Source organism: Grampus griseus (genome assembly GCF_964374135.1).
Source record: "Grampus griseus genome assembly, chromosome: 19".
NCBI classification, from domain to species: Eukaryota; Metazoa; Chordata; class Mammalia; order Artiodactyla; family Delphinidae; genus Grampus; species Grampus griseus.
The window spans coordinates 3994924-4016853 of NC_139013.1; the positions used below are offsets into that span (position 1 = coordinate 3994924).

Sequence of the window (21930 nt, forward strand, 5' to 3'; positions counted from 1 at the left end):
CTCGCTCCCAGGCTGCAGCGGTGTCCCACTGTCCCTCCATGTTGATGACGCCACACCCAATTCCTATCTCCAGTCCTGCCCTCTCCCCTGCACCAAACTTACACAACGAGCCACCAGTCACAGGAATTTCAACTTCCTTCACTTCCCTCCTCCCTGAGGCTGAAAGCTACAGGGACTGAAGGAAGGAAAGATTCGGAGACCAGTGCTCACTGTCTCCAGCAGAGCCCTGATGACTGAGACCACCAAGGAGTGCCTCCTTTCCCTCCCGGGCCCCGAGGCTTCCCCCACCCAACCACCCTCCCTCCCTCTCCCCCACTCCAGGCCGCGGCATCTGAAGCTCCCCAGGATGTGACCTATGCCCAGCTGAACCACTCGACCCTCAGACGGGAGACTGCAACCCCTGCCCCCCCAGTCAGGGGAGCCCCCAGCAGAGCCCAGTGTGTATGATGCTCTTGCCGTCCGCTAGCCCAGGAAGGACCCAGACCCCACGCTCCAGGGACCCCCAGGAGCTGCCCCCATAAATGCTTATACCGAACTCCAGCCAGCCTGGAGTCCTCACACGAACCACCAGGAGCTTCTGAGACCTCCTGGAAGCCAACTGCTTCCAGAACTCCATGGACATCACAGCTGATTTTATGGTCCCTACCAAGGGTCCTGACCTCAAGGACCCTACTGCCATCAACACCTTGGGGTGAGGGAGGCCTACCACCCAGCCCAAGTAGCTGCGAGGACCTGGATTCTTCTGCAGGCTCCACAGACTTCGCGAAGAACCCTGAGCCCTGACTGTGAAGCTGGCTCTTACATCACACTTGCATAACACCCACAAACCCCCCCAGACCGGGACTAGTGTGCCCTGTGGCTGCAGCTGCTCAATGCCAAGTGTTCCTCATTTCCTGAGACCAAGCCCCTTCCTTCCCTGCCTGAGGTAGCTTCTCAAACAGAGAAAAGGGGAGCCCGCCTCCCTTGGGACCAAGAATATCATCAGAAACTCCAAATGCAGGGGGAGGGGCAGGGTTCCCCTAAATCCTCTGCCTGGAAATGACTCCTCGCCCCACATGCAAATGGGTGGCTGAGAATTTCCTTCTGGTTTTGCCTCAAAGAACCTTCCTCACACTACTACTGGTCTCCCTGCTGTGGTAAGTGTAGAGATGTTTGTTAGGACACCGTAGCCCAGCCCTAAGAGGAAAAGGACCACCATCTCGCAGGTGGTCTCAAGCACCTGAACAAAGCCGACCCGGCCCTCTGTGCACGTGTGGAAACCCGCTGAAGGACGCAGCCTGCACTTCCCACCACAGAAGGCTTGTGCTCAGAGCACGGAGGAACAGAGGCACACCAATGAGCACCAGTTCTGAAGTGTGGATGTCGTTTTATTATCTGACTGGAAAACTAGACTCCATCAGCCCTGGCGGGCCTGGGTGGGCCCGGGTGGGCTCAATCCTCCTCCTCGTCATCGCCAGCTCCAGCCCCGCCCTGGCCCTTCTTGGCGTTCTTCCTCTTCACGCGGCCTGGGCGGCCGCCCCCGTACGGAGAACGGAGGGAGAAGTCGATGTGCTTCTGGGAGTCCAGGCGGACAATGAAGGACGGGATGTTCACCACCTGCTTGCGGACCCTGGAGGGGGACGGCAGGTGAGCAGGACAGGGAAGCAGGACGCTGCCCTCCTCTGCCTGTGCTTTGCAGCTGACAGGGCTGGTGCTAGAGCTGCACTGACTCTGAAGCAATAAACGGGAAGGGCTCCTGATCCTAAAGAACTGCTGTGTGTTCCGGAGAGCTTTCAGGCATCACCTAATTCACACAAATGCATCCACCTTTACATTCACACCTCACAGAAGGGAGAGAGCAATTCAGCAGTAACCCACGAGACCAGAGCGAATGAGGTGAGGTGGCAGCATATAAACCCAAGACCTGCTTTTCAAATACACAGCTGTGCCAGACACTTCAAATATTCTCAACTGTGTGTGTCACACACTGAGCTCTATTAGCAGGTGCAGTTTCACTGTCTTCGAAGCAGCAACCCGAAAGGACTGGGGTTGTTTCATTTCAGACAAGCAACGTTCAGAGGCTCCTGCCCATGGGTCACACGGCTAACGAAAGGCTGCGGCAGAAATTCAGTATGCATGTATCCCACCCACTTACTACACAGCTCAACTGGGCCTCATGAACAGGGCCCAATTTACAAAGGGTAAACTGAGTACTCAGATAAAGACCCATCTGGCCTCTGGTCTTCACTGTGGCAGACCTTGGCCTGTGGTGAACTCACCAAATTAAGGCCGACAGGAGAGTGCACTGTGGTGATCAGGGCCTGGAGTGGCTCCACAAGGGCCCACTACACAGCCGAACCCACACAAGTCAGTTAGCCCCAATGACTCCTCGCAACTGGACACCAAGGGCTGTTACCTGTCCAGCTACCTGCACGCCTCGTAGAAGCCTTCGCAAGGTGTACGGCTCCGGCCGCAGTGACCCTTGCGCTGGGCTACGGGGGGGATGAGGCTGCCCCCAGATCCCCCGTGAGCTGTTTGTAGGGGGTCAATCTGCACCCTCAAGGGGAGCTTCACCACCTCCAAGGGCTGCACAGGAGATAGGGACAGCGGCTTAGTGAGGGCAACCATCAGAGGGGATGGGGTGGGGAAGGCTCAGGGAGCCCAGAGGTGGTACCTGATATGGCGCTGGCGGATCAGCACACGGGCGTGGTGGATGGACTTGGCCAGGCCCAGCTTGAAGACCTGGGTCTGCAGGCGTCTCTCCAAGAAATCCTCAATCTTCAGGCCCAAGATGTAATCCAGCTTCATCTTGCCCTCATCCAGCACCCCGATACGGACGAGTCGCCGCAGCAGGGCATTGCCTGGTAAGAGGGGAAAGGCGGCCTGCCTCAGCATTCTGGCCAACCTCAGACTTGTGGGTTCAAATCCTCCACCTCCAAATCATGGTGGTGGGACAAAGTAGGAAGTAAGAGCTAATTCTGATACAGGACTCAACATGCTATTACATGACTAACGGAATCCTCACACTACCCTAAGGCAGGTGGCTACACACAACTCTGCTCACCTGGAAAAGGAAGAACCTTCCAGAGTTGTTGGGAAGAGGAAACGAGACAACCCTCTTGAAAGGCTTAGCATTCATCTGCAAAAGTCTAAGTGCTGCTGTTCCTAAACTATTCCTCCCATAACACAGCAGGGCGGCTAAGAGCTAATATTCTAGAGTCAAGAAAGCCCTACTAATCAAATGAGGTTAAACCACCTTCCGTATCTATAATATTGGAACAGTATCAGAACCAATCTTATAGGCCTGAAAAAGACTGGGCATACATTTAAGCTGAGTACATGTCATCCATTTTATCATTCTGAGATTTTCTACTAAAAAGATGGTGTGGACCTAACAATGCCTGGCATAAAGTAATCCAGCAGAGGTCAGCTTCTACCTTTTACACAACTCTACTTTCAGGAGGCCTCGCTACTTCCTGTCCATGGGCATCCAAAGCTCCACTCAGGACAGCTCGTGGGATGCTGTGGGCAAACCCCTTCCCTCAGGCTCACACTCACTGAGCTCCTCATCACCACACAGGATTATCACTAACACACTGACACTGGGGGCAAAAGCACCATTACCACCCATCCCCTCCCTTGCCCCCAGGCAAAGCTTGAAGGAAAGATGGCTCACTGTGATGACAAAAGTCTTCCTAGTAGACCAGGAACCTACCAGACCAGAATCTAAATGCAGAAACATACTATATGTACTATATACCTTTCCCAACACCCCAGGTCATAATATGCACTGAATAAATGCTGAACACAAAACAAGGATATTCTCCCATTTACAACCGCATAAAAGATGAAAAGCCTACACAATGAAAAATATAAGGCACTGATGAAAAATATTTAAGACACAAATAAATGGAAAGATATAGTTAAAATGTCCACACTACCTAAAAGCAATATACAGATTCAATGCAATCCCTATCAAAATTCCAATGCCATTTTTCACAGAAACAGAACAAAGAATCCTAAATTTTTATGGTACCACGAGACCCTGAATAGCTAAAGCCAATCTTAAGAACAAAGCTATATACATTACAAAGCTAGAGTAATCGAAACAGTATGATATTGGCATAAAAAACACATCAAGGGAACAGAATAAAGATCCCAGAAATAAACCCACACAAATTAATGGTCAATTTACAACAAAGGAGCCAGGAATATATAACGGGGAAAGAAAAGTCTCGTCAATAAATGGTGTCGGGAAAACTGGACAGTCACATGCAAGAATGAAACTGGACCCCTACCTTAACCTGTACACAAAAATTAACTCAAAATCGGGAATTCCCAGGCAGTCCAGTGGTTAGGACTGGGTGCTTTCACTGGCGTGGCCCAGGTTCCTCAATCCCTGGTCGGGGAACTAAGGTCCCACAAGCTGTGTGGTGGTGGTGCGGGTGTGTGGGGGGGAGAAACTCAAAATGGATTGAAGACTTGAATGTAAGACCTGAAGCCAGGAAACTCCTAGAAGAAAACATAAGCAGTAAGGTCCTTGACATATCTTGGAGATGATATTTTTGGATTTGACCCTAAAGCAAAGGCTACAAAAGCAAAAATCAGGGCTTCCCTGGTGGCGCAGTGGTTGAGAGTCCGCCTGCCGATGCAGGGGACGCGGGTTCGTGTCCCGGTCCGGGAGGATCCCACATGCCGCGGAGCGGCTGGGCCCGTGAGCCATGGCCGCTGAGCCTATGAGCCTACGCGTCCGGAACACAGGCTCCGCAACGGGAGAGACCACAGCAGTGGGAGGCCCGCGTACCAAAAACAAACAAACAAAAAAAAAAAAATCAACAAGTGGGACCACACCAAAAAAGCTTCTGCACAGCAAAAGAAATTAACGAAATGAAAAGGCAACATACAGAATGGGAGAAAATATTTGCAAATCATGTATCTAATAAGGGGTTAATACCCAAAATATGTAATGAACTCATACAACTTAAGAGCAGAAATGATGGACTTCCCTGGTGGCGCAGTGGTTAAGAATCCGCCTGCCAATGCAGGGGACACAGGTTCGAGCCCTGGTCCAGGAAGATCCCACACGCCACAACTAATCTGAGCAACTAAGCCCGTGCGCCACAACTACTGAGCCTGCACTCTAGAGCCAGCGAGCCACAACTACTGAAGCCCAAGTGTCTAAAGCCCACGCTCCGCAACGAGAGGCCACCGCGATGAGAAGTTTGCGCCCCGCAATGAAGAGTAGCCTCTGCTCCCTGCAACTAGAGAAAGCCCACGAGCAGCAATGAAGACCCAACGCAGCCAAAACTAAATAAATCTATAAAAAATTATTTTAAAAACCCAAAAAAACAAACACCTCAATTAAAAATGGGAAGATGATCTGAATAGACGTTTTCCCAAAGACATACAGGTGGCCAAAAAGCACAAGAAAAGGTGCTCAACATCATTAATCATCAGGAAAATGCAACTCAAAAACACAATGAGACCTTAAAACTTCTCATCACAAGAAAAAGTTTTATAACTATAAAACTAAGTGTACCTGAAACTAATATAATAATGAATTATAAATTATACCTCAATTTAAAACAGACATGACATTCAAATAGTAATATAAAAACTTACTCAAAGGTAAACAAAAGTGAGTTTGGGATTATCTACCAGTTTGGACACTTCATGCCTTTTTGTCCTTACATTAGAAAATAGAAACCTGACAATAATTCAACCTGTATTACTTCAAAAGTATATTTCATATTTACTATTAAAACACCTACATCCTTAAACAATGGGGAGGGTCATCAATACAGGAAAAACCTTATGTGGTATGAAGACAAAAATAACACCCATAAACTGCATCTTCAACAGGATCATGTCCAACTACTAAAAATTGTTACATGGGCTCCATCTGGCCAAAGCATTAACAATCAATCAGTTTTCCTTTTTTTAGACTAATTTTATCTATCTGTTTATCTATCTATCCATCTATTTACTTTTATTTGGTTGTGCCAGGTCTTAGTTGAGGCAGGCCGGCTCCTTAGCTGCAGCTCGAGGGCTCCTTAGTTGTGGCATGCAAACTCAGTCGCGGCATGCATGTGGGATCTAGTTCCCTGACCAGGGATCGAACCCAGGGCCCTGCATTGGGAGCGTGGAGTCTTAACCACTGGAAGCCCCCCAGAATCAGTTTTTTAAATGTAAAATCCAAACCAATAAATTTTTTAAAAATGTAAGCCAGTGGGCACCTCAGTGGCAAAGGGGCCCTTGTCACTATGGCATGCGGCAAGCCTGTAAGTGCCTTAGTTTCTAATGTGAAAAATGGATGTAATACCTGTCCTCCTTAAGCTGGTGTAAGGAAGGAGTTCACACCTGTAAGGGACTGAATGAACCAGTAAGTCTTTTTATCAGATGAGACTCTCACACCTTAGTGGAAAAGGCTGCAGAACGCCTGAGAGCTTGCAGGCTCCTCCTCCCCACCCCAGGAATCTAAAGAGCTTCATTCACTAGGAAGTGTGCTACCTGATGCTTCCCTCCTGCAACTTCCACCCTGGAAAACCAAATAATCCCCGGACACTGGCCTCTCACATTGCCCTATGCCATCTCTTGGTCACATGACTGCTTATCACCTAAGTTTCTCTGTGATTATCTCTATCTTCAGCAAGCTCCCCCTGAGACCAGAACCAGCTTCGGTCTGTCCCCCAGACTCGGGGATAAAGTCCCACCCAATACCAGTGTCCATGGGGGAGATTCCTCAATTATCATGAGACTGTCAAAGCAGTTTATGGGTCTAGGACAGATGAAAGTGATAAATGTGTGGTAGTTAGTTACACGTGCTCCAAGCCTTTCTCAGCCTCTAATATGGATGACCACTCATGCTTAACAGCGAGGAGTGTAACAGCACTTCCTTAGCCACAGTTTGGGAGAAAAATCAGACTAGCAACCCTGATTGAGAATAAAAAGTGAGGTGCCCAAGGAAGCCTGGCGGGTTTCCCAGTCCCTCCTGCTTTTCACCAGAAATCAAGATTTCCCAGGGACAGGCCAAATGCAAGTTATCAAGATGACACCTAGGCCGTGGCCAGTTTTAGAGGCAACTAACTAAAAACAAGCTGTAGACACTCTGAGTAAACTTCATGTTGTGTAAGTTTTATCCCAATAAAAACTGTTACAAAAAAAAACAAGAAAAAACAAGATACAGAACCACCTACAGCCAAATTCACATCTGTCAGAATCACAAACTGTATGTATGTATGTGTGTGTGTGTGTACATATGTATCTTCCACACCAGGATACAATGTAGAACACACTAACCAAGTCTACTGATTACATCTTACACTTAGACACTGTTTCAACTTTTGGTGATGTTCTCTAAGCTTCCCCTGGAATCCTCATTCCATCCCCATCGCTGAACTCACCTGAACTCTGGAGCCTGCCCTCCAGTCCCACCTATGGTGGGAGGCCTCTGACCATTTGCTCATTTGAAGAAGTATTATCAGTACCTGCTATGAGGCTGCTTGTGCAGATTAAATAATGTACACCAAGAGCTTAGAAAAAGGCGTTCAGTGAGCTTTATATAATACCAGCTATCTTAATATTTTTGCCACTTGACAATCTAAGAGGTCCTACTAAAATTTGATCTTGTCAATCATTCCTTCCGAAAGCCCTCCATTAACTCTCCATCTCAAAGTAGAAATTTAGAACTTTAAGAGTCTAAAAGATGATAAATTCTGTCACGTGTACCTTACCACAATTTTTTTAGTCACTGTAATTACTATACGATCTGTACCCTCTCCAAAATCACCTGGAATGTTCTTCCCTGTGAAATCCACTGGGAAGAAATCCTGTGGATTTCTGAAATCCTGTTCAGACCTTGAGCAAATGTCCTTGACCACCACGTTAAAGCAGGCAAGTGTACGCAGTAAAGCTCGCTCCCTGCTAGAACCATCCGACATTTCAGAAATTTCAGTCTACTCCCACCCCCAGTAAACAAGACACATAAGCAGTACTGTTTTGCTACACTGTGTACAGCTAGAGCCAGGTGGCCAAGCTTGCTGAGCACTGTTAGTTCTAATCAAGAGGAAACTGAAGCCCAACGTTTCCCATACACACCTTCAAACAGACGCCGCGGGTCTTTCTCATCCAGCGTCAGCAGCTCCCGGGCAGCCTTGCGGATCTTGGCCAGGGTAAATTTGACCCTCCAGACCTCACGTTTGTTCCGGAGCCCATACTCGCCTGCAAAGAATGGGCGAACAAGTTCAGTCCCACGGACTAGTGAAAAGGATTGGTAGTTTCGGGGTACAGAAAATCTAAACAACGAACGATCCCGAATTTGGCGAAGAGGGAGGGGGACACACCGAAGGGATTCCAGTAGAATGAGCACGTGGGCAGCCTCACCCACGTGTTAGCTTCCCCGGCCCGGGAAGCAGAAACTCTGCATTAGTCACTCACCGATCAGCTTCAGCTCTTGGTCGAGGCGGGACTTCTCGAAGGGTCTCCGCGGGGTCACATAGGTTTTGCGACAAACCCAGCTCCGGGCCACCGGCATGCTGGCTCTACTTGCCCGTCTGTGCGGAATGGAGAGTGGACAGTGAGGACTCGGAACAGCGCCTGCGCAGTCTCACAACTCAGCTAGAACCTCGCGGCGCCCAGGAAAATATCGCGAGAACCCTCCCTCAAGCTTTTATAACCGATACCATTCCTACTACTCTACAACCACCTTCATCTCACCTGCATCTTCTTTAGCGAACTCATTAAAGCTCGGATGGTCCGCAAGACCCTACAACCCACACCCGGAATAAAGAACACAGCGCTACACCTCACCTTCCCGCCCGCTTCGGCAACCGAGAAAGAGGCGCACGCGTCCCCCGGTCGCGCTCTTATAGCAGCGCCGCCGTCTTGTGACGCCAGCACGCGCAGCGCCCGCCTGCACCAATCAGAAAAGACGTTGGCGGGCGGAAAAAGCAATAGAGACGAGAGGTTGGGCCAGAGCGGCGTGCTAAGTTGGGAGGACCCCGTCTCTAGCTGACAAAGTGTCGGAGCATCGTCAGGTGAGAAGTGAGGACTCCTCTCCGCCCTCGGGTGGTTACTTAAGTGCCGTCAGCTAGTCTCTGAGTCGCGGTATAAAGTTGGAGTATTCACCGCTACCGCCACTAGACTTCAGCCGGCTCCGTCTCTGTGAAAAGATCCCCAGACGGTTGGAGCTGTGCGAAATCAAAGCTCCTTCCAGAAGATAATGTTATATCCATGAATAATGAAAAAAATCATTTTTCATATCAGAATGTCAACCCGAAGCACAGCCAGAAGCCAGTCTGCCCTTTTGAACCCTAAAACAAATCCTCTACTCGTGAAGCTTTGAGCCTTAGGGGAACAGGGAAAAAATAATAATAAAGTAGATCATTTCAGAGTGGTGCTCTGAAGAAAATAAATTACTGATAATGACTGAGGGAAAATGGTACTCCAGATAGGATGGTCAGGGAAGCCTCTTTAAGAAGGTGACTGACTTTTTTTTAACTTAAGACCCAATGATTAAAAGGCTTTGTGCCTCTTTATCAAAGACAGCAGTTTACATCCTGAGGTTTCCTTTGGGTTTCCAGAACAGGGAAAATGTTCTGACACCTCTTGTTATAAACCTGGAGCAAGTTATACATTGTTTTTTGATCTCCTCAGCCAACATCTTCCTCTCAGGATTATTTCCTCTAGTCCTTTCCTCTCTGGGATAATCCCATTCACACCAATGACTTTCTTTATCGCTGTTAGATAATATTTAATGAACACTCTAAATGTGCTAGGCTTTGGGCTAAACACCTTATGGGTTTTTTGTTTGTTTTTGTTTTGTTTTGTTTTTAATTCGTGTGACCCATGATTTCCATTACTAAAAATAGTAACAGGTAACATTCTGGAATATTTACTATGTATCAGGCCCTGTTCTCAGAACTTTACATATGTTAACTTACTTAATACATATTTAAGGAGGACTCTCAGAGAAGTTGCCCTCCCTGATAGTAATACTTTTATAGATGCTTGCTTAAGGAGCACTAATACTATTATCCTATTTTATAGAGGCAGATACTGAGGCACCAAAAAGTGGTTACAGAACTTGCCCAAGACTGCACAAAGTGGAAATAAATTAAGACTGACCGGATGAGAACAAGCAAAGGCTATCTATTCAGCGTAAGGGAGTCAGTCACCATCACTCATGTTTTGGCAGAGACTCAAAGGCAGGCAGAGGTGTGGGAAAGCTATATAGCAGAAAAAAAGGAAAGGCTTCAGGTGTCCCAGATTGGAGGCTGTCGTCATGGAGAAGCTAGACATGGGCAGACTAGAAGTTAGGTACCCTATGCGATTGGTTGGGGTACATATTTGGCTTTCTTTTCTTGGTCCTAAATTGGAAGTGGGGCCAAAATTAGTAGAGTTGTGAATTACTAATCAAGTCCTGGCCCTTTTGGACCTATTGTTGTAGGGGTTATTATTTGGCCCCTTGGATTGTTACTTCCTACAAGCCTGCCTTATAGCAGCCTGGCTTCCTGAGCTGTTTTTGTTTATTGAAGTATAGTTGATTTACAATATTGTGTTAGTTTCACTTGTACAGCAAAGTGATTGAGCTATAAATATATATTTTTTTCAGATTCTTTTCCATTATAGGTTATTACAAGATATTGAATATATTTCCCTGTGCTATACAGCAAATCCTTATTTTTTAATCCATTTTACGTATAGTAGTGTGTATATGTTAATCCCAAACTCCTAATTTATCATTCCTCCCCCACATTGTCCCCTTTGGTGACCATAAGTTTGTCTTCTATGTCTGTGAATCTGTTTCTGTTTTGCAAATAAGTTCATTTCGTATCATTTTTTTAGATTCCACATATAAGTGATATCATAGAATACTTGTCTTTCTCTGTCTGACTTACTTCACTTAGTATGAAAATCTCTATGTCTATGTTGCTGTAAATGGCAATATTTCATTCTTTTTTATGGCTGAGTAACATTCCATTGTATATATACACCACATCTTCTTTATCCATTCATCTGTTGATGGACATTTAGGTTGCTTCCATGTCCTGGCTATTGTAAATAGTGCTGCAATGGACATTGGGGTGCGTGTATCTTTTCGAAGTATGGTTTTCCCTGGATATGTGCCCAGGAGTGGGATTGCTGGATCATATGATAATTCTATTTTTAGTTTTTGAAGGAACCTCCATACTGTTCTCCATAGTGGCTGCACCAATTTACATTCCCACCAAGAGTGTAGGAGGGTTCCCTTTTCTTCACACCCTCTCCAGCATGTATTATTTGTAGACTTTTTGATGATGGCCATTCTGACCAGTGCTGAGCTGTTTATTACAGATAAGGGGTCTGGTTTTCTGGGCAGGCTGCTGCAGGCTGTGGATCAGAGTTCTGTTTTCATATATGATCTGGCCATTGTCTATTTGTATATTCAGTCTCTCAGCAACTAGAAGTCAGGCCAGCATTGCAGCTGGGACAGTCTGGCTCCATAGCCCATGCTCTTCACCGCTGTTTTATGCAGCTGCTGTCCAGCAGACTCAGCAGTCAGTATTCCCTCCTCAGAGCAACAGTCCCACTCAATCCTTTCCTTTATGACATCACCCTGCTCTATCCAGATGCTTAGGTTCAAATTCAGCAATCCTCAATTACTAGCTCTAATACCTCAGACAAGTTTCTCAGTCATGCTGTGCCTCAGCTTCCCCATCTATAAAATGGGGGTGGCGACCGCACCCACCTCGTAGGGTTATCATAAGGATGAAATGATGCAACCTATGCAAATTGCTTAGGATAGTGCTTGGCACCAAGAAAGCACTCAGCGTTAGCTACCGTTATCCTTATTATTCTCTCATTGTATTTCTGTATCTGTCAAACTACCTTGCTCTTTTTTGTTTTCTTGTTTACAAGTTAGCTCCCAGACAAAAAAGTTATAGGAGGGCAGGGACTTCCCTGGTGGTGCAGTGGTTAAGACTCCACACTTCCAATTCAGGGGGCCTGGGTTCGATCCCTGGTCAGGGAACTAGATCCCACGTGCACGACGCAACTAAGAGTTCGCATGCCACAACTAAGGAGCCAGCAAGCTGCAACTAAGGAGCCCGCCCAACGCAACCAAATAAATATTTTTAAAAATTTTTAAAAATAAATTTTTTTAAAAGTCTATAGGAGGGCAGAGACCTCATCTTTCCTGTTTTTCAGTGTCTTAGCACAGGCTTAACATATAAGCTGACAGTCAAAACATTGTTAAATGTATGAATAACTTAACTATACATGCATCATTGGTGTTTCAGAGTTTCCAACAACCCCCTCCTCAGGTTCGATTCATTTGCTAGAGCAGCTTACAGAACTGAGAAACACCTTACTTACTAAAATTAGAGGTTTATTATAAAAGGATATAACCCATGAACATCCAGATGGAAGAGATGCACAGGGCAATGTATAGGGAAAGGGTGATGACCTTCCCCACTCATCATTGCTTTAATTTGCATTCCTTGATGACAGATGATGTGGAACATCTTTTCACGTGCGTATTGGCGTCTTTTTATATTCTTTGGTGAGGTATCTGTTAAGGTCTCTGGTCCATTTTTTTAATCAGGTTGTTTTCTTATTGTTGGCTTTGAAGAGTTCTTTGTATATTTTGGATAACAATCCTGTATCAGATGTGTCTTTTGCAATATTTTCTCACAGAATTTTTTTAATTTTAACGAAGTCCAGCATATCTATTTTTTCTTTCACAGATCATGCCTTTTAGTGCCATATCTAAAATGTCATTGGTGGTACTTCCCTGGTGGCACAGTGGTAAAGAATCTGCCTGCCAATGCAGGGGACACCGGTTCCAGCCCTAGTCTGGGAAGATCCCACATGCTGAGGAACAACTAAGCCCTTGTGCCACAACTACCGAGACTGCGCTCTAGAGCCTGTAAGCCACAACTACTGAGCCTGCGTGCCACAACTACTGAAGCCCCCCCCCAGCCTAGAGCCCGTGCTCTGCAACGAGAAGCCACTGCAATGAGAAGCCCACTCGCCGCAACTAGAGAAAGCCCACACGCAGCAACGAAGACCCAACGCAACCAAAAATAAAAATAAATAAATGTATTAAAAAAGTAATAAATAAATAAAGTAAAATGTCATCGCCATACCCAAGGTCATCTAGGTTTTCTCCTATGTTATCTACCTGGAGTTCTATAGTTTTGCATTTTTACATTTAGGTCGATGATCCATTTTGAGTTAATTTTTGTAAAGGGTGTAAAGTCTGTATCTGGATTTTTTCTTTTTTGCATGTGGAGGCCCTCAGAATAGTTTTTTTTTTTTTTTTTTTTTTTTTTTTGCGGTACGCGGGCCTCTCACTGTTGTGGCCTCTCCCGTTGCGGAGCACAGGCTCCGGACACACAGGCTCAGCGGCCATGGCTCACGGGCCCAGCCGCTCCATGGCATGTGGGATCTTCCCGGACCGGGGCACAGACCCGTGTCCCCTGCATCGGCAGGCGGACTCTCAACCACTGCGCCACCAGGGGAGCCCAGAATTGTTTTTAATGAGGAACTTTTGAGAGGGAAGACTCAGGACGTAGGTACTGAGTCATCAAAGTACCTTGTTGTAGAGAGAAGAGAGGTATTGGAGAAATTACAAAACAAGCAAAAGTATAGAGTGTTAGCCAGGCAGGAGTTAGTATCCTAGTTTAAATTAAAATCTAAGCTTAGGGAATTCCCTGGAGGTCCAGTGGTTAAGACTCCGTGCTTCCACTGCAGGGAGTGCGGGTTCTATCCCTGTTTGGGGAACTAGGATCCCACATGCCACACGGTGCGGCCAAAAATAAATAAATAAATAATCTAAGCTTGCAGGACATCAAGAGTCTATCAAGTTTATTCACCAAATAGGGCAAGAAAGAAAGAAGAAATTGGGGGAGGGGTAGAAATTGAGAACCAGAGGTGGAGACTTTCAGCCCCAGAATTTTCACCATGTGACTGTATTACAGTAACGAAATCTATGTGACCAAACAAAGCTACACATTTAAAAAATCAAGATATAGGAGCTTCCCTGGTGGCGCAGTGGTTAAGAATCTGCCTGCCAATGCAGGGGACATGGGTTAGGGCCCTGGTCCGGGAAGATCCCACATGCCGCGGAGCAACTAAACCCGTGCATCACAACTACTGAAGCCCACGCTCCTAGAGCCCATGCTCCACAACAAGAGAAGTCACCCCAATGAGAAGCCCGCGCACCGCAACGAAGAGTAGCCCCCGCTCGCCGCAACTAGAGAAAGCCCACACACAGCAACAAAGACCCAATGCAGCCAAAAATAAATAAATTTATTTAAAAAAAAAAAAAGACTTTGCCTTCTAATGCAGGGGGCACGGGTTTGATCCCCAGTTGGGAAGCTAAGATCCCACATGACTCACGGCCAAAAAACCAACACATAAAACAGAAGCAGTATTATAGCAAATTTAATAAAGACTTTAAAAATGGCTCCCCTGGTCCAGGAACTAAGATCCCACATGCTGTGGGGCTAACCAAACCCGCGTGCTGCAACTAGTGAGTCCATGGGCCACCACTAGAGGGCCAGAGCGCCGCAACTACAGAGCCCCTGCGCTCTGGAGCCCACATGCCACAACGAAAGGATCCCGCATGCCGCAACTAAGACCCAACGCAACCAAAAATAAATAAATATTAAAGATAATAATAATGTTTAAAAAACTGTTTTAAATAAATAAAAATGGTCCACGTCTAGAAAGTCTAAAAAAAAATCAATGTATAAATATTGGAAGCTGGTACTGGTAACGTTCTAGTGATTTCTTAAGCAGAAAGGCGCTATATAGATCGTTTTACAAATGCATATTTCATACGTATGTGTTTTAGCTTTTGTAAAAAATTGTGGAATAGAACATACACTTAAAGGAGGATCTAGAATACAAATGTATGGTATAAAAGGTAATTCTCAGGGCTTCCCTGGTGGCGCAGTGGTTGAGAGTCTGCCTGCCGATGCAGGGGACGCGGGTTCGTGCCCCGGTCCGGGAAGATCCCACATGCCGCGGAGCGGCTGGGCCCGTGAGCCATGGTCGCTGAGCCTACGCGTCCGGAGCCTATGCTCTGCAACGGGAGAGGCCACAACAGAGAGAGGCCCACGTACCGCAAAAAAAAAAGTAATTCTCCAAACACCTGAATAACACCACCCAAGGCAAGAAAAAGACCACCCCTGACATTCCCCTCCCTACTCCAAATGGCTACCCTAAAACTGCAACACTCGCTTCCTTCTTTTCTTCATGTGTTATTTTTATTTATGCCTTTGCATGCATCTGAAATGTCTTGTAAAAATGTTTTCAAAAGGAAGTTTAGTGCAGTGGAAGAGCTCAAAATTCGGTGTCAGAAAGACCAAGTTTGGGAATCCCCCGGCAGTCCAGTAGTTAGGACTCCACGCTTTCACTGCTGAGGGCCCAGGGTTCAATCCCTGGTCGGGGAACTAGGATCCCACAAGACGCGCAGTGCAGCCAAATAAATAAATTAATCAATCAATTAAAAAACAAAAAAGAAAGACCAGGTTTTAAATCCCAGCCCTGCTCCCTACTAGATGTGTGACCTCAGACAAGTCATTTCCCCACCTCCAGGCCTTTTCCTCATCTGTACAAGCAGACACAAATGGCCACATTTCCCAGGACTGTCATAAGGATTCAAATCACAAACTCCACATTTATTCAACAAGTTTATTGAGACTTTTTGGGACCTAAGCCCTGTAGGAAACAGAGATGAATCAGCTTTCACACTCAAGAAACTCACAGTTGGAAATAGGTAACTATAAAAACAACACAGCCACTAAGTGCTTTGAATCAGGGAGGGACATGAGAAGGACGTAGTGTTTATAAATCTGGAATCAAAAACTAACTGCCGAGAGAGGCAGGAGGGTGGTCGAGCCTCCCACTCGGAGATGAGCTTGGGACCATCTAGAAAGGACACAGGCATGTGCCCACAGGTCTCTGGAGTTCACTGCAGGCTGGCCCACTGCAGGGATGTGTAGACCACCTTACCATCAGGCTGCGGAGAGCAAAGCAGCAGTGTCTTTCTGACACTGGTGCCGAGGCGGCCAGCAGAAACCAGGTCCTGGAGTGGGATGGGGTCCCCGGGAGCCCAGCACTGAGCGATGTAGTGAGCATGGAAACGGAGCGGGTCGCCTGGGTGAAGGAGAGAGGCAGGTAGCACTTTCCAGTGGCAGGGAGCTGGAAGACACTGGGACGTCCACACAGAGGACATGGGGATGGTTCCAGCTATCACTACCAGTATTTTAAAAGACACCCCTGGACCTTGGAGGTGGGGCAAGTTGACACACATGTATAGCATAAGCTTATTTAAAAAAACAAAAATGAAAACAAATAATTGAATACATCGTTGTCAGTCAAAGCCATGAGGAACTCAAAAGGGTATCATGTAAATATCCAATGAGAAGTGACTCTAACAGACTAAAAGAAGTAAGAAAACAATTTACAATAGGATGGCGTAATAAAATAGATAGAAGAAAGGAGGCAACAAAATTCTTCTGAAAAGGGCCAGAGAGTAAATATTTTCAGTTTCTGTGGGCCATGCTGCCAACATTCAAATCTGCCACTCTAGCACCATAGCAGCCACAGAGCATATGTAAACAAATGGACAAGGCTGTGTTCCAATAAAACTTTGTTTAAAAAAAACCAGTCAGTGGGCCAGATTTGACCTGGGGCTATAGTTTGCCCCCCGATTAGATGAATGCTTTCAAGTAAAGTAGGACCCTGAGTAGGGCACTTTCCAGAAAACTAAGTAACAGGTAACGTAAATCTAAAAGAGCAAAGCTTCCAGCAATTCTACTCCTGGGTATTTATCTGAAAAAAATGAAAACACTAATTTGAAAAGATACACACACCTCTATGTTTACTGCAGCATTATTTACAATAGCCAAGATATGGAAGCAACCTAAATGCCCATCAATAGATGAATGAATAAAGAAGATGTGGTATTTATACACACACACACACACACACACACACACACACACGCACACATATACACATACAACGGAATACTACTCAGCCATAAAAAAGATTGAAATCTTGGGATTTTTGACAACTTGGATGGACCTCTATCAGCATAATAGAGGGTATTATGCTAAGTGAAATAAACTAGAAAAAGACAAATACTGTATGATTTTATTTATATGTGGAATCTAAAAAACAAAACAAATGAATAGACATAACTAAACAAAAACAGAGTCATAGATACAGAGAAGAAACAGGTGGTTGTCAGAGGGGAGGAGGGCTGGGGGAGGAAATAGGAAGATTAAGGAGTTCAAACTTTCAGTTACAGAATAAATGACTCACAGGTAAGAAATGTACAGTGTGGGACATATAGTTAATAATTATGTAATGTCTTTGTACGGTGACAAATGGTAACTAGGCTTATGGTGCTCGTTTTGAAATGTATAGAAATATAAAATCACTATATTGCATACCAGGAACTTACACAGTACCATAGGTCAATATACTTCAAAAATAAACAAAGACATAGAAAAAGAGATCAGATTTGTGGTTACCAGCAGCAGAGGATGGAGGGAGGGGGAATTGGATGAAGGTAGTCAAAAGGTACAAACGTGCAGTTATAAGATAAATAAGTACTAGGGACGTAATGTACAACAGGATAAATATAATTAACACTGCTGTTCATTATATATAAACATTGTTAAGAGAGCAAATAAATCCTAAGGCTTCTCATCAGAAGGAAAAACTTTTTTTTTCTATTTCTTTAATTTTGTGTCTGTATGAAATGATGGATGTTCACTAAACTTACTGTAGTCAACATTTCATGATGTGTATAAGTCAAATCATTATGCTGTACCCCTTAAACTTATAGAGTGCTGTATGTCAATTATGTCTCAATAAAACGGAGGGAAAAAATAAATAAATAAAAGAGCAAGGCTATAAGACCTTCCATCTGAGGGGATGTCATAGCAACTATAAATCAAGGCCCTCCCTGGCAGCTGGGTTTCCAGCAAGAACCTCTCCAGGAGCCAAGCACCTCTCTGGTTGTTATGACACCTCAGTCAACTGAGAAAGGAGCATCAAAATGCTTGAGAAGTTACCCCAAAATTGTTTTCCAAGAAACTTAGCATCTTTTAACCTCCGGAAGATTTAGAGCTAGACGTAGAAATATGTATTTAAGAGATTCAGACCTTGAATACTAATCTTCAGGAGACAAAGATTTTATGTATATTTGATACACTGAGTATATATTGTTTTAGAAATATTGACCTATTACAAGTAACAGGTCAGCCTTGTGGTTTAGTTTCAAATGTGTGATTGAGTGATTGATTTAAACTTATTTTAATCTGAAGTTTTAGTAAGTCTATTAACAGTGTAAGAATATAAACTTAAAAATCACCCCAGTTATAACTTATTAGACTTAAGTTATTGGCAAGATTCATAACCGGAAAGCTGCAGAACTTAAAAAATATATATATTAAATTTTAAAATGCAGTTTATAATGTTTGAAACTACTTAATTCCTTTTGTAAATGGGATCAAACATGAATTAATGGTCCCCTTAAAATCTGGTAGATTGAAAAAATTAAGTTTTATAAATTGAACTGAAAGCTTAGAAAAAACCTAGAAATTAGCATTTGTGTGTTTAGTCAGTTGAATATTCATTTGCAAAACCAAAATAATCTTTTTTTTTTTTTTTAGCATACAAAAATCATCCCCAAAAAACAGTAGCAAAGTAATTAAACCATGGTTACTTATAGAGAATGGGGCAGGGAAACTGTTCTCAGCTCCTAAATCAGTCAGTTAAATTTTAGTCTGAGAAGAGAATAAGCCTGTCAACTCATCTGCAGGGAACTTAGCGGACAGTCTCCAATGAATGGCTAAGATCTGACTACTTATCAGGCAGTTCTATCTGTTCTTAAGGAGAACAAACAGAGTGATTTTCTGCACTTTTTTTTAACCTTTAAGTTACACAATAAATTCAAAAATTAACTGATTCATCAAAAGTCCCCCTTACCTATTCCTGATGCAGATTCCCTCCCAGAACTATTAACTATTTGTCTTTGGGCTGGAGCAAATCCTTTCAAGCTTTTTTCCCACTTGCTTGATAGGATTCTCTGGCTACTTAGTACTCCACTTTAAGTTCTTTTCATATTCTTTCACTAGAGCCACAATTTTTAAGACTACTTAAATAATTTGTCTATAACTGCATAACAGTATAAAATATGATTTACTTTTTACTATACATGGTTTTTTTAATGAGCTGTTCTTTTTTTTGCCCCCTTTTTTCATTTACTAAACTGCCCTTCAAATGAGCACGGGTTCCCAAGTGTTTCCTGTCCTTCCATGGTTTCAGAGGCTGAGAAAATGAAACCAAAAAAAGAAAAGAAAAATGCAGAATGTAGTGGGATTGTGAAGAAATGAGTGGCAATCAGAGGTCCCAACACAAACTCACCGGGATAGACCAGGAAGTCGCCCCCGAACTTGCCAGCCGCACTGAGGAAGAAGCCTCGCTCCCACAGGTCTCTGTAGATGCTGTAGCGAAGCTCGTGGGCAGGACGGCCAGCGTGGGGCCAGTCTTTGGACTGGACACGCCAGTCCAGGGGCCTAGCCTTGATGGGCCGAGGCCTAGCAGTGGCCAGCTGGATGAGCAGAGCAGACCTGGGCAAAGGAGCCACCCCATTTGAAGGCCCTGGCTGGGGAGAGGAGGAGCCTGGTGGGGGGGGGGATCCAAGAGAGTTTGGTGAATCCAAGGGGCAAGGTTTTCCCAGCCCCAGGGAGAACCAGCCCTAGATTCCCTGCCAAAATTCCCAAAGATCTCTTCCCTCCTTCCCCTGGTCCCTGGACTCCAACTCCCACCTTCACCCGCTTCCTCATGCTCTCCAGCAGCCTGGCCAGCACTGGCCTCATTCTCTTCTGCAGCTTGGTTCCCACCGGCCTCCTGGCTCCCGCTGGTCCCTGATTTCTGTTCCAGCTTCTGCTTCTTCGCAGCCTGGCCCTCTGCAATCTTCTCTAAGAGCTCCTGACGACGGGTCTCACGGGCCTCAGCTGCCAGAGCACTTTGCTCCTGGAAGCCCTGTTCTTGCTGGCGCTTGAAGGATGCCAATGCCTGAGAAGTAAACTTAGCTGTAATCTCAGGATTCAGGCATGCCCTGCCTTAGGAAGCTAGGAATCCTGACTCCCTGGCGCCTCCCAACCTCGGGGCGCGAACCCGGGGATCCCAGTATCCTACTCTCACAGTATTCCAGAATCCAGGACTCCTAGACCCCTCCCACTTCAGGGACCTGTTGTCCCCAGCCTCTTCTCCCGCAGGCGTCCCCAGCCTCTTCTCCCGCAGGCGCCCCCAACCTGCCCCCTTACCAGGCTGTGCTGGCGGGGATCCGGGCGCGGGGCGCTGACTAGGGTCACCGCGCCGATCTCTGCCAGCAGCCGCGCCTCTTCGGGCATCAGCAGCAGCGGGAGGCCCAGGCGCGAGTTCTGGCGGGGTCCGCGGGGCAGGGCGCCGACCGTGCGGCCCCCTACTCCCAGGCGCTCCCGCAGCGCCTGCACCGCCTCGGCCCCCCAAACCAGGGAGCGGCCGTTCGCCACCTCCACCACCAGCATCCTCCTGCGGGAGGCCAGGGGCACAGCAGTCACCCACAGAGCTGCACTTCTCTCGCCGCCCGATTCGCGCCGCGGGGAGGGCTCCCACCGCCTGGCGGGGGAGGGGGGGGGAACGGTCTCGGCGAAGCCCCGCCCCTGAGTCTCGGGGGTCGGAGCCTCGCTCAGTGCCGCGTTCGCCACCTGCTGAGCGGGAGGGCCAGGCTCCGCCGCCTGGGCGCGGGACTCCGCCCTCGGGCGATCCCGCCAGGCCCCGGGGCTGACAGAGACGAGGCCCCGCCCCGAACCGAGCCGCGGGGCCCCGCTGGGGCGTCTCGGACCCCGCGGTCAACATTCTGGTCTGGGCCAACACTGCCATGCCGGCCCACGCGCCTCGGAGCAAAGCCTGCCCCAGCACGGGCCACGCCCCCTTCGAAAGATCCATTTCAGCGTCGCCCTTCGGGTGTCCCCGTCAGGTGTCGGGACCTCCAGAGGCCAAAGCCCCGCTGAGGCCACGCCCTCTTCGGGTTGCTCGGGACTTGGCTCCCCCCCTTTCCGAACCCCCGGGGTTCGGCCTCAGGTCCCCTTGCTCTGAGTCGGGCTCCTAGAATACGAAGCCCCGCCCCCGCCCGAGCGTGACCGGTCCGTAAGTTCGGGAGTCCTCGGCTCAGCCGAACCGCAGCACCGCCCCCTCCCGAACATAAGGGGTTCAGCGTTTGGGCGTCCTCGGCTCCAGTCAATCACATAGCCTGAGGCCCCACCCCCTCCGGCCGCCTGAGCTCCCCTAGTTGGAGCTCCTGCCCCACGTTCGAACCCCACAGCCGGAAGCCCGGTCCCCTGAACACCCGCCGTCTGTTCTCCGTTCGGGCGGGCTCACCCCACTCGTGAGCGCTCCCTTCAGAATGTGGCACAGTCCTCTGATAGAACCAGCTAGTCACCTCGTAAACACCAGCTCGCAGTCCCGGCGGAGCCACCCCCTTACGTAGCGCGCCACGCGCTGCTTCCTCCACCCCCCCATGCCTACCCCCTGCGTCGATTTCGTCATGCCGCCACCTCAGCGGAGCGGGAAGTCTGGGACCCGCCCCGCAGGGCCGTATCCCTGCCTTCCCCCTAAAGTGAAACCCCCTTGAGCCCGCCCCTCGAAGCGCACCTCCCTCCTCGGTTCCGGGACTTGGAAATGGGAGGCTCCTTACGCTGGACCCGACCCCTTGGCACCACGGCCCGGGGCCCCGCCCCCTTCAGGCCGGGACGCTGTTTGCCACGCCCCCTTGGAATACTCCTGAGCCCCGCCTCTTTCGTGTTGCCTAAACCTGTGGCTCCGCCTCCCTCCTAAACATGAGACTCCGCCTTTCAGCCACCCAGGGTCACTTGTATCCGGACTACCTCCGAAGGGAGC

General features: G+C 47.3%; 2 protein-coding genes across 4 annotated transcripts; both read right to left on the reverse strand.

Moving 5' to 3' along the window:
• Window positions 1–1346: 1346 nt before the first annotated feature.
• Window positions 1347–8830, reverse strand: RPS9 (ribosomal protein S9). 2 transcript variants are annotated; one of them, XM_082677284.1, is made up of 5 exons: window positions 8788–8830; window positions 8416–8531; window positions 8077–8199; window positions 2654–2840; window positions 1347–1609 (listed from the first exon to the last, which is right to left on the reverse strand). In XM_082677284.1, the coding sequence occupies exons 2-5, from the start codon at window positions 8510–8512 to the stop codon at window positions 1432–1434; spliced, it is 585 nt and encodes a 194-aa protein (XP_082533410.1). In that variant the 5' UTR covers window positions 8513–8531; window positions 8788–8830; the 3' UTR covers window positions 1347–1431. The 2 variants fall into 2 exon arrangements, with proteins under 2 accessions (XP_082533410.1, XP_082533411.1); XM_082677285.1 differs by having other exon boundaries at window positions 8695–8810.
• Window positions 8831–15677: 6847 nt separating this feature from the next.
• Window positions 15678–21699, reverse strand: TSEN34 (tRNA splicing endonuclease subunit 34). Of its 2 annotated transcripts, none has more exons than XM_082677273.1 (5): window positions 21685–21699; window positions 20316–20562; window positions 19815–20064; window positions 19411–19668; window positions 15678–16125 (listed from the first exon to the last, which is right to left on the reverse strand). In XM_082677273.1, the coding sequence occupies exons 2-5, from the start codon at window positions 20556–20558 to the stop codon at window positions 15938–15940; spliced, it is 939 nt and encodes a 312-aa protein (XP_082533399.1). In that variant the 5' UTR covers window positions 20559–20562; window positions 21685–21699; the 3' UTR covers window positions 15678–15937. The 2 variants fall into 2 exon arrangements, with proteins under 2 accessions (XP_082533399.1, XP_082533398.1); XM_082677272.1 differs by lacking the exon at window positions 21685–21699 and adding an exon at window positions 21412–21539.
• Between the last annotated feature and the right edge of the window lie 231 nt (window positions 21700–21930).